Source organism: Cibotium barometz, chromosome 24 (assembly GCF_041138505.1).
Source record: "Cibotium barometz isolate CiBa-2024 chromosome 24, ASM4113850v1, whole genome shotgun sequence".
Taxonomy (NCBI): Eukaryota; Viridiplantae; Streptophyta; class Polypodiopsida; order Cyatheales; family Cibotiaceae; genus Cibotium; species Cibotium barometz.
In genome coordinates this window covers 49,346,006-49,356,873 of record NC_141069.1, presented here as the reverse complement: position 1 = coordinate 49,356,873, position 10,868 = coordinate 49,346,006, and the positions used below count along the sequence as shown (strand labels likewise).

The window sequence follows — 10,868 nt, the reverse complement described above, 5'->3', positions numbered from 1 at the left end:
CACGGTGGATGGGAGCCTTTACACAGTTGGAGATCCTGATTGCTGTCAGAGCTTGCACTGAGGATGGCAGATGCCTCTACTATGAGATTCAGGATGAGGGCAGACTTCAGAGAGTGGAGGTGGAGTTGCCTTTGGTTGCAGAGTGCATCTTTCAGAGGATTCGGGTAGTGGCCGCTGCTTCTCGGAAGTGGCATATTGACCAAGACCCTGCAGATGTGCTCCCTGATTGGCGCATATGGGCATATGCAGCATGTCCCTTGGCCCGGCTCCAGTGGGACCCTGGTGAGTACGAGTGGCATGATCCTTATGCATCCCTTGAGGCCACAGAGAGAACCTTTTTCCAGTATACTGTTCGGTTGGGATGACATATTTTGACGGCGAGGAGGATGGTCTCTCCAGCTGCATCGGGACACTGGCGGCTAGAGGGACTCTCACAGGAGTTCCTGGAGGATTTTTGGACCCGGCTCTGGGCTAGTCGACAGGCCCGCAAGATCTCGGCTTTCCAGTGGGGCTGGTCGCCCACAGGGGCTCAGCAGTTGGCACCTGGTTTGTCTACAACGGTCTTCCGGCGGCCTGCGTCCGATGCGGCCACCCTATGGAGACACAGAGACATTGCCTATGGGACTGCCCACAGGCGCAACAGATTTGGCTGCGGATGTTGGGTATTCTGGCCCCCCTCTCTCCAGAGGGTATGTATACGTGGGGTGCCGTTGCTTGGTCGACTTCGTCAAGGCCTGCTATGGGCTATGAGACGGAGCAGGACAGCCAGGCCATCAGATTCATTAGGGGCCAGCCTCGCCTTGTTCCTTCACCGGATTTCTCGTCCGCCAGAGCTGGACACAGGAGAGGGATCTACGATGGGAGCTCCTCAGCAGCCTCACCATCTGGTTCACCTGGAGGGCCCGGTGTTTCAGGGCCTTTGAGGGGAGACTGGAGCCACCAGCAGAGACTGTTCGGGGGATCTGGCGGGAGTTGATCCACACCCTGCGAGGACAGTATGACCGCATCCGGGGCGACTCGGATGAGGCGATCTTGCGGCGCCAGGCTTTTCACACCACTTGGTGCAGCGGCCCCTTCTATACCCTACACGCGGGGTCCCCCCGTTGGCACTACAGGCCACCTGTTTGGCTTTTCCCCCCTCCTATTGTATGATATAGCCCCTCGGCTTCTTTGTACTGATACTTGTACCTTTCAGCACCTAGGGAAAGTCTCCCTGGCTGCCTTGTTTTGTTCTCTGCTCTGTTTTCTTGCGAGCAGGAGAGGATCTTTTGTAGCCCTACGGGCGTTTTTATATAACTAATGAAAGGATCTTTTCTCGGGAAAAAAAAAAAAGCAGCCCGGTACTCTGCCTCTGTCAAAGAAAGGGCAATAGTTGGCTGCCTCTTGCTGCTCCAAGAAACTGCTCTTGAGTCGAGGGTGAAACTATATCCTGAAGTAGATCTCCTCGTGTCTGGATCTCCTCCCCAATCTGAGTCACTCCAACCTTGGAGCCTGACTCCATCCCCTCTCGTGTAAAAGAGTCCCAGATCCTTCGTACTCTGCAGATACCGCAAGATCCACAATCCTGCGTCCCAATGAGTCTTCAATGGCGTCTGCATAAAAGAGCTCAACAGCCCCACGGAGAAGCTCAAGTCCAATCTGGTGTTCAGCAACCAGATCAATGAACCAACCAACTTCCGGTACTGCGAGGCATCAACTGGCTCACAAGGATCAGTAACGGTTAACTTTGTGTTCGGGTCCATCGGCGAAGTAATAGGCTTGCAGTTCTCCATCCCAAAGGCCTCAAGCAACTCATGAACATACCGCTGCTGAGAGACGAAAAACCCCCTCTGGGTCTCCAATCCCAAAAAGAAGTGGAGTAAGCCTAAGTCGTCATCTCAATCTCCTTTGACAAGGCAGCCTTCGTCACTCTAATGTGCTCCATATGACCGCCAGTGAGAATGAGATCATCCACATAAAGGATGATAAGCGTGACCATGCCGCGTTCCTGAAAGAGATACAGGTTTGGATCTGCAACCGATCTCTGAAATCCAGTTCGAATAAAGAAGGAATCAATCTTCTGATTCCAAGCCCTGGGAGCCTGCTTAAGACCATACAAGGCCTTACGTAACCTGTAAACCATCCCTTCAGATTCTGGAACAATAAAGCCTGGAGGCTGCTCAACATACACCTCCTCCTGCAGGTCACCATTAAGGAACGCAGATTTTACATCCATTTGATACATGGGCCACCTCTGAGAAGAAGCAAGGGCAAGAACGGTTCGAATCGTGGACATCCATGCTGTCGGTGCAAAGGTATCCTCGTAGTCGATGCCTGGCCGCTGAGCATAACCTTTAGCCACAAGTCTGGCTTTGTGTTTGTCCACCGACCCATCAGACGCATATTTGGTCTTAAAGACCCATTTGACACCAATGACTGACCGCTTCGATGGCCTCGGTACCAACTCCCAAGTGTTGTTCTTCTCGATGGCATCAAGTTCCACCTGCATGGCTTTCCTCCAAGTATCTTGTGAAAGGGCTTCCTTTACGGAAGTGGGCTCTTTGTCCCGCATGATACGAGACATCAAAGCATAGTTCACCTGAAGAAGCTCCGCTGTGTTACTTTTATCTCGGACTCTATGTGATCTTCGAGGGCCGTCCTCTATGGTCCACTCGGTCCGTGATACCTGACTCCCGAAGGGTGTCTAACAACCACCTAGGTACTCGAACAGATCGTGGAGCCTTCTGTGTTCGTGGGGGCTCTACTCCAGCTGCGGGCTCAACCTCCTGTATTGACTGAGGTTGATCAACTTGAATGATGGTCTGGGAATCATCATCAGACTTCTCTGGATCTCCAAGAAGTGGCGGCTCCTCGACAGTGAATACTGGAACATGCTCGTCAAAGACCACATCCCGGCTGACAACAATCTCGTTCCTGTCTGGATCATACAACCTGTATCCCTTGGAAAGAGAATTATACCCCACAAATACAAGCTTGCGGGACTTGGAGTCAAGCTTCCCCCTCTGCTTCTTTGGAATATGTACATACGCGTCACTTCCAAAGACACGGAAGTGCGAGACATCAGGTTTCCTGCCAAAGTATGCCTCAAATGGAGTCATATGGGGTATTGAAGTCGTCGGAGATCGGTTGAGGGTATGGACAGCCGTTGCCACAACCTCTCCCCAAAGTGGACGAGGAAGATCACGATGCTCCAGCATGGTCCTCGCCATCTTCACCACAGTCCTGTTCTTGCGTTCAACAACTCCATTCTCCGAAGGCGATCCTGTATTGGCCAGTTCCCTTTTGATGCCATGATCTGCACAAAATTTGAGAAATACAGTCGAGGAGAATTCACCTCCTTTATCAGCCCTGAGAGTCTTGACCTGAAATCCAGACTCTTTCTCCACCAGCATGTGCCAATCCTTGAACCGTGCAAAAGCTTGGTCCTTCTGGGAAAGAAAGTAGACCCACGTGAATCTGGTACAATCATCAACAAGCAGCACAAAGTAGAGAGATCCTCCCAAAGATGGTGTCTGTTGAGGTCCACACAAGTCAGTGTGAATCAACTCCAATGGTTTCGAAGCCCGCCTGGAAGCCTGCTTCGGAAAGGATTCCATGTGTTGTTTACCACGTATGCAAGAACTGCAACGCCCTTGCCTACTACCAACATCTGGCAAGCCAACCACCATATGGTCTCGGAAAGCTCGCCTCAATGCATCCACATTTAAGTGGCCAAAACGAAAGTGCCACAAATCTCCGACCTGAGAACCTGTCAACGAGGAGAGTGCAGAGAGCTTGTAGATACCATTCTCCACACCGCCTTCCCAAACAACCTGGCCAGTCTCACGGTCCCTTAGAGCAACTGAATGCTCCTCAAATTCCACCCGAAAGCCAGTCTTGCATACTTCATGCACTGACAGACGATGAAAACCCAGAGCAGGGACATAAAGAACACGGGAAGCATGCTTGCCCCCCTTGCCGTCGGGAATAATCTCCATCCGGCCCTCACTATGTATCGGAATAGTGGAGTTGTCGCCAATAAAGATGCGACCTGACTGCTGTTTCAGATCCAGAAAGAAGTCACAGGATGGAGTCATGTGCCTGGAAGCACCATTGTCAAGAATCCATTCTCGGGTATCCTTCGCGGTGAAGCCAACTGCCTCCTCGCTCGAAGATGATGAAGCGTTGGAGTCCACCATCTCTACGTACACAAATGCCGGAGTCTTTGCAGCTGAGGCTGAGAAATCAGCACTCTTCCCTGTCCGCTTAGGACACTTCCTCCAATAGTGGCCTTTCTCGCCACAATCATTACAGGATCTTTCGGCCTTCAGCTTCTCTCGTTCTGAATTAGGCTTCTTCTCAGAAGACTTCTCCGGTGAAGCCTTTCCTTTGCCCTTGTTGTTATTCCGGCCTTTCGATCGTTTGCCAGTTAAGGCCTCCGAACCTCCGCTGTGAGGAGGGTTCGTGAAACGTTCCTCCTGGTCCAAGACCATTGGCACAAGCTCCTCCCAGGTAATGGTGCTGAGCCTACCACTCATAATCAACGAGGAATAGAAAGTAGAATACTGAGCAGGCAAGTGGGACAGCAAAGTGATGGCCATGTCTTCAGATGATATCTCTTTCCCAGCTTGAAGGACTTCCTGCTGAAGGGCCTGCAGCTTGTTAATGTGTTCCCGCATCGTCGAGGACTTTGCAGGGTTCATAACCCGCATATGCACTCCGTTTCATGGATGATACCCTGTTATACAAAGAAGCCAAGTGCTCCCATATGCCTTTCGCCAACGTCATGTGCTTTACATGATTGATCACTTGTGGTGTGCAGTTGAGGAAAATAAATGACCGGACCTTGGCGTTGACACGATCCCACATGTGTGCCTGTGCCTCTCGGTCCTTCCTCGTCGACAGTAACTCCCCTTCCTCTGCCATCGCGGGAGGAAACTGAAAGGGTGGGTGGGTGGGAAAAAAAATCTGTAAAACCTGCAAGTGGCTGTCCAGCACCTTTAGCCCGCCTTTCTCTTGCACCTTCTCTTCCCAAACAGTCCAAAACAGTCCACCAATCAGCAGCCTAACGCTCCCCCTCTTGCTCAGAAAAAACTCCCAAGATCTATCACGAGCCTAGGGCTCTGATACCATGTCAGAATATGGAGCGGAAATGATAACCAAACTTGGGTAGACAAGAGCAAGTAGAATGCAGAAAATAGACGGCACAAGAAACACAGAGAGATAGGTGTGTAAACTCTTCTCTACACACAAGATCCCGCAGAAAACTGAATGAGGAAGTGGTGGGAGCATGGGGCGTATTTATATGCCCCATGTGAGCAGTCGGCCAGCACTGGTGGCCCTCCACGATTGTATGAGCAGTCGGCCAGCAATAAATGAAGCCCATGACTGCATACATCCAGTCGGCCAGCAGTAAAATACTCCACGACTCATGTCTGGGCAGTCGGCCAGCCACCAGAGTCTTCTGCCAACTTCTGGCATCCCTCCACACCACTGAAAAATGGGGAAAAATAGGGAAAAAATACGGGGAGTGAGGAAAAATGATAAAAGACCTCATAAGGGCGGGCACACCCACAACAAAGGCCCTGGTGTATAAAAGTAGACAGGAGATGACTTCTAACAGTCCAAGCTCTTGGAGAACTACGGTCCAAAGGTACTGAGATCGGGAGAGCCAGGCGTTAGTACGGGAGCGCCTGTTTGTGCGTGGTCCTGGAACACCAGTGGGGCGCTCTCCGCGGAGTCCAGTGAAGGCACAGGACCGTAGAGACTGGACCACTCAAGTGGTCGTTCTACTTCGAACATCTACTTCGAGCCTCTTGTTTGGTACTGTATTCATTTGTACATGGACATCATCTGGTTCTTTGAACCCATGGAGCATTGTATTTGTTAAATACTCCCAATAAATATATCATATATTGAGGGGGGGGGGGTCGGCCCGTTCCGGCCCAGTGCTGGTGTCCATCTATTTCATTTCATTTCATTTCAAATTCCAGTTGTTATTAAGTTGTCCATTTCAAATTGTGATATTAAGTTGTGCTATTACGCGTGTGGGTGTCCAACGGAGTCTATTCCCACTTGACGGGATCGGTTTCACTCCCTCTTGGAGTTGGATCATGTGTAATCAGTAGCCCTTTTGGGACGGCCTATGGCCAAGCAAACATGTAATTTTTCTCACGTACATAATACATGTACTGAAAACCAGTCTATATTTCTCTCTCTCTCTCTCTCTCTCTCTCTTCTCTCATGCATTTTGCATTAAGGTTCCTACAGGGTGCTTAAGGGCTGTGATTAACCGCATGAATGCTTCTGCTATGTCACATTGGTCAGGTGCAGCCACATCACCAATCACTGCAAGTGCCACAGCTTCACATCAGAATATACAAAGCTCCCGTACCCGGGCTAGTAGTCATGCCTTGACTAGTAGCTATAGCCACCCTACCTTCATGGCGCGAGGACCAACCTCCACCCTAGGGCGTCATGTATAGGTCCAAGCAATGTAAACACAAGTAGTTAAGAAGCATCAGGAAGGTCAGGCATGCATTAGGTGAATCCTCAGTATTTAGCCCATTGAAGTTGGGTCCTCAAAGGAGTACCTATCACCATTTGATGGGGCGCTTCTTAAATGCCTTCCAACACTAAGTGGAATTATTATGCACCTAGATGCTCCTTTTCATTATTTTGGAAATTATCAAATAATCTCATAATTTTCTTTACAAATGTTGAGCTTCTTTAGTTTAATATGTAATGTGCCATGCACTTGCCACTTACTGTAGGTTTTCTTACAGAGACATAATTTTATGCCTTGAAAGTGTTTGACAAACTTGAAAGACTTCACAAAGAAGGATTGTTTTTTGTTTTGTGACTACTTCTTGCAGCAAAGAATGTAATACTGGCCGGCGTAAAATCTGTGGTCCTTCATGACACAATGGCTGTTGATTCATGGGATCTTGGGGCAAACTTCTATTTTTCAGAGTCTGACATAGGAAAGAACAAAGCACTTGCCTGTGCTGACAAGCTGCAAGAGCTGAATGTAGCTGTCTCGGTTACAGTACACACATCTGAAATTACAAAGGACTTCCTGTCTAGTTTCCAGGTTAGGTTATATACATTATACGTTGTGATTATATTTATCACTATATTCACATTTTGCTGTATGTAATCTGTATTCATATTATTTGTCTATATGCATGTGTGCGCACGTGAGTGCATGCATGTAATGCTTCCATTGTTTTGGATTAAGTTGTGTCAGTCGAAAATTTGATGTAAGTTCAAGCTTCTCATGAAAGAAATTTGTATGTTACAATTACAGGCTGTTGTGTTTACAGACATCAGTCTTGAAAAAGCCACTGCCTACGATGAATTCTGCCGCCAACAAACACCACCTATTGCTTTTATCAAGGCAGAGTTACATGGGCTCTTTGGGAGTGTGTTCTGTGATTTTGGTCCAGAGTTTACAGTTTTTGATGTTGATGGAGAAGAACCTCATACAGGTATTGTTGCATCCATCAGCAATGATAATCCAGCCTTGGTGTCATGCGTGGATGACGAACGGTTGGAATTCCAAGATGGTGACATGGTTGTTTTCACTGAAATCCATGGGATGAATGAGCTGAATGATGGGAAACCAAGGCGAGTGAAAAATTGTAGACCATACTCTTTTCTTCTTGAAGAAGATACCACCTCATTTGGAGCATATGAGAAGGGGGGAATTGTCACTCAAGTGAAGAAACCTAAATTGCTTAAGTTTAAATCATTACGTGAAGCTCTTCAAAGCCCGGGTGAATTCCTTTTGAGCGATTTTGCCAAGTTTGACCGCCCCCTGTTACTACATTTGGCTTTCCAGGCTCTTGACCAGTTCCTTGCTGATTTTGGACGTCTTCCTGCCCCTGGCAGTGACAACGATGCTCTTAATCTCATCAAGTTGGCAAAAAGGGTCAATGAAGGGGCTGGAGATTCAAAGTTAGAATCGCTCGATGAAGAGATTCTCAAGCATTTTGCAAGTGGTGCTCGAGCTGTGCTTAATCCAATGGCAGCTATGTTTGGAGGCATTGTTGGGCAAGAAGTTGTGAAGGCATGTTCTGGCAAGTTTCATCCTTTATTCCAGGTGAGTTTGTTGCATAGCTTTACTTTATTTCAGGCAAGTCTTATGCTTAGTCAATTGCCACTGATAAGAAATATGATGTTGGCTTAGCACAGCTTGCTTAATTATATATTACTGCTTAGCCTTTGTTTGGACTGCTTCCTGCAATGTTGTTTCTGATAGTTTTCTGTCATGCAGTTCTTCTACTTTGACTCATTGGAGTCTCTTCCAGTTGAGCCGCTTAAGGAGCAGGACCTGGTCATCTCAAACAACAGATATGATGCACAAGTCTGCGTCTTTGGACATCAGATGCAGCAGAAGCTGCATGATGCAAAGGTGTTTGTTGTTGGTGCTGGTGCACTTGGTTGTGAGTTTTTGAAGAACTTGGCTTTAATGGGGGTTGCATGTGGTAGCAAGGGCAAGCTGATTGTTACAGACGATGATGTTATTGAAAAGAGCAACCTAAGCCGGCAGTTCTTGTTTCGTGACTGGAACATTGGGCAAGCAAAATCTACGGTGGCTGCTTCAGCCGTGTCAGCTATCAATCCAAACCTCAAAGTTGAGGCCCTGCAGAATAGGGTTAGCCCAGAAACTGAAGGCGTCTTTGACGATGCGTTTTGGGAAAGCATTGATGTGGTCATAAATGCATTGGATAATGTCAATGCAAGGGTCTATGTGGATTCTCGGTGTGTGTATTTTCAGAAGCCGCTTCTGGAGTCTGGCACTTTGGGGGCCAAGTGTAACACCCAGATGGTTATACCTCACTTAACTGAAAACTATGGGGCTTCTAGAGATCCTCCTGAGAAGCAGGCTCCAATGTGCACAGTGCATTCTTTCCCCCACAATATCAATCACTGCCTTACCTGGGCACGATCAGAATTTGAGGGTCTATTGGAAAAGACTCCTGCAGAGGCAAACACTTTTTTGTCTAAGCCAGAGGAGTACAAGGCATCGATGAGGTCAGCAGGAGATGCACAGGCTCGAGAGTTGCTGGAAAGAGTTGTTGAGTGCTTAGTTACAGAGAAGTGCAGTACTTTCGAGGATTGCATATTATGGGCCCGGAAAAGGTATTCACTTGGTTTTTTTAGCTCCAAGTAAATTCTTTGCTTGAGGAGCATATAGCTTTGAAGTATACTTCTAAGCATTGGATGTTTTTACTTTTTAGGGTTGAAAGAAGGGGAGCTACTTGAGTTTGCCAGCTGTGATTTGAGTTCTTTTTTTGATGCTTTGCCGTCCTGAATTCAGGTTTGAAGACTACTTTGCAAACAGAGTGAAGCAGTTGACTTACACATTTCCAGAAGATGCTACAACAAGCACTGGTGCACTCTTCTGGTCAGCTCCCAAGAGGTTCCCTAGACCTCTTGATTTCACCTCGCAGGATCCTCCTTTTCTTTCATTTTTAGCTGCAGCTTCTATTTTGAGGGCTGAGACGTATGGCATTGCTATTCCTGATTGGGCTTTGAATGCCAAGAAGCTAGCAGAGGCTGTAGATAAAATTGAGCTACCTCAGTTTCAGCCTAAACAAGGCGTGAAGATTGTCACAGATGAGAAAGCTACAAACCTGAACACACCAGCATCTGATGACTCTATGGTTATAGACCAGTTAATAAAGATGCTGGACGATGGAGCCTGCAGTTTACCTCCAGGATTCCGGATGAATCCTATACAATTTGAGAAGGCATACTCACTTTTAAATTGTCTTACATTTCAAAATATTGTAAACACCCCGTGCATTCATGACTGATTTTCTTATTGCAGGATGATGACTCAAACTTTCATATGGATCTCATTGCTGGACTTGCCAACATGCGGGCTAGAAACTATGGTATTCCAGAGGTGGACAAACTGAAAGCCAAGTTCATTGCTGGACGCATCATTCCAGCAATTGCTACAACTACTGCCTTGGCAACTGGCCTTGTGTGCTTAGAGCTTTACAAGGTCCTCCTGGGGCACAAAGTGGAGAAGTACCGAAACACCTTTGTCAACCTAGCCTTGCCACTTTTCTCCATGGCAGAGCCTGTACCCCCAAAGATATTCAAGCATGAAGAACAAAGTTGGTCTGTATGGGATCGCTGGGTGATAACCGAGAACTTGAAACTCCGTGAGTTGTTGGAGTGGTTCCAAGCAAAGGGCTTGACCGCATACAGTATATCATGTGGGCAGAGCTTGCTTTATAATAATATCTTTCCAAAGCATAGAGAGAGGTTGGATAGGAAAGTGTTGGACCTTGCAAAGGAGATAGCCAAGCTGGAGATCCCACTTACCCGCCACCACTTTGATATAGTTGTTGCATGTGAAGATGATGATGGCAATGACGTAGATGTGCCCCTTGTGTCCATTTGCTTCTAAAAGCTTGGAGTCTTGCTGTTACATGACTGGTGATAAACGTTATTTTAATGTATGGAATAAGCTAAATCAAATATTTCGATGACAGGATATTCTACTGGGCGGGCACCCAAATTCTCGATGCTAATCCATTCAATATTCTACTGTTTTGCTGTGATTTTCTTAGCTTCTTGTTTGCTGCTATATGAATGCTCGGTTGTAGAGCGTTCTCTCATTCGATGGAAAATGTTCGTTTATGTTATTGCAGTAGGCTTTCCTACTAGACATAATGGAACACTAGCCTAGGTGTGGGGCTAATGATCTTCTCAAGCTGTGAAAGGACATAATGCAATTGGATCCAGGTCACAATTCCAAGATATTGTGATTGAAGGCAAGCAGGTGACGGCATCATGTCAGGCTTGATAGCTGGCATCCAAATGGTAATTTTCTGGTGAGAGCATTTCATGGCGAACTTTTGACTGCT

General features: G+C 47.4%; 1 protein-coding gene across 2 annotated transcripts in view; it reads left to right on the top strand.

The window, feature by feature from the left end:
- LOC147625401 (ubiquitin-activating enzyme E1 1-like) overlaps positions 1-10,550 on the top strand; it is a 68,737-nt gene extending 58,187 nt beyond the window's left edge. For both annotated transcript variants that reach the window (XM_086818738.1, XM_086818739.1), the window contains 5 exons: positions 6,855-7,072; positions 7,289-8,083; positions 8,258-9,126; positions 9,305-9,737; positions 9,818-10,550. In XM_086818738.1, coding sequence (XP_086674864.1) covers positions 6,855-7,072; positions 7,289-8,083; positions 8,258-9,126; positions 9,305-9,737; positions 9,818-10,408 — 2,906 coding nt within the window. In that variant the 3' untranslated portion in view covers positions 10,409-10,550. The remainder of the gene's footprint in view (positions 1-6,854; positions 7,073-7,288; positions 8,084-8,257; positions 9,127-9,304; positions 9,738-9,817) is intronic.
- The last annotated feature ends 318 nt before the right edge of the window (positions 10,551-10,868 follow it).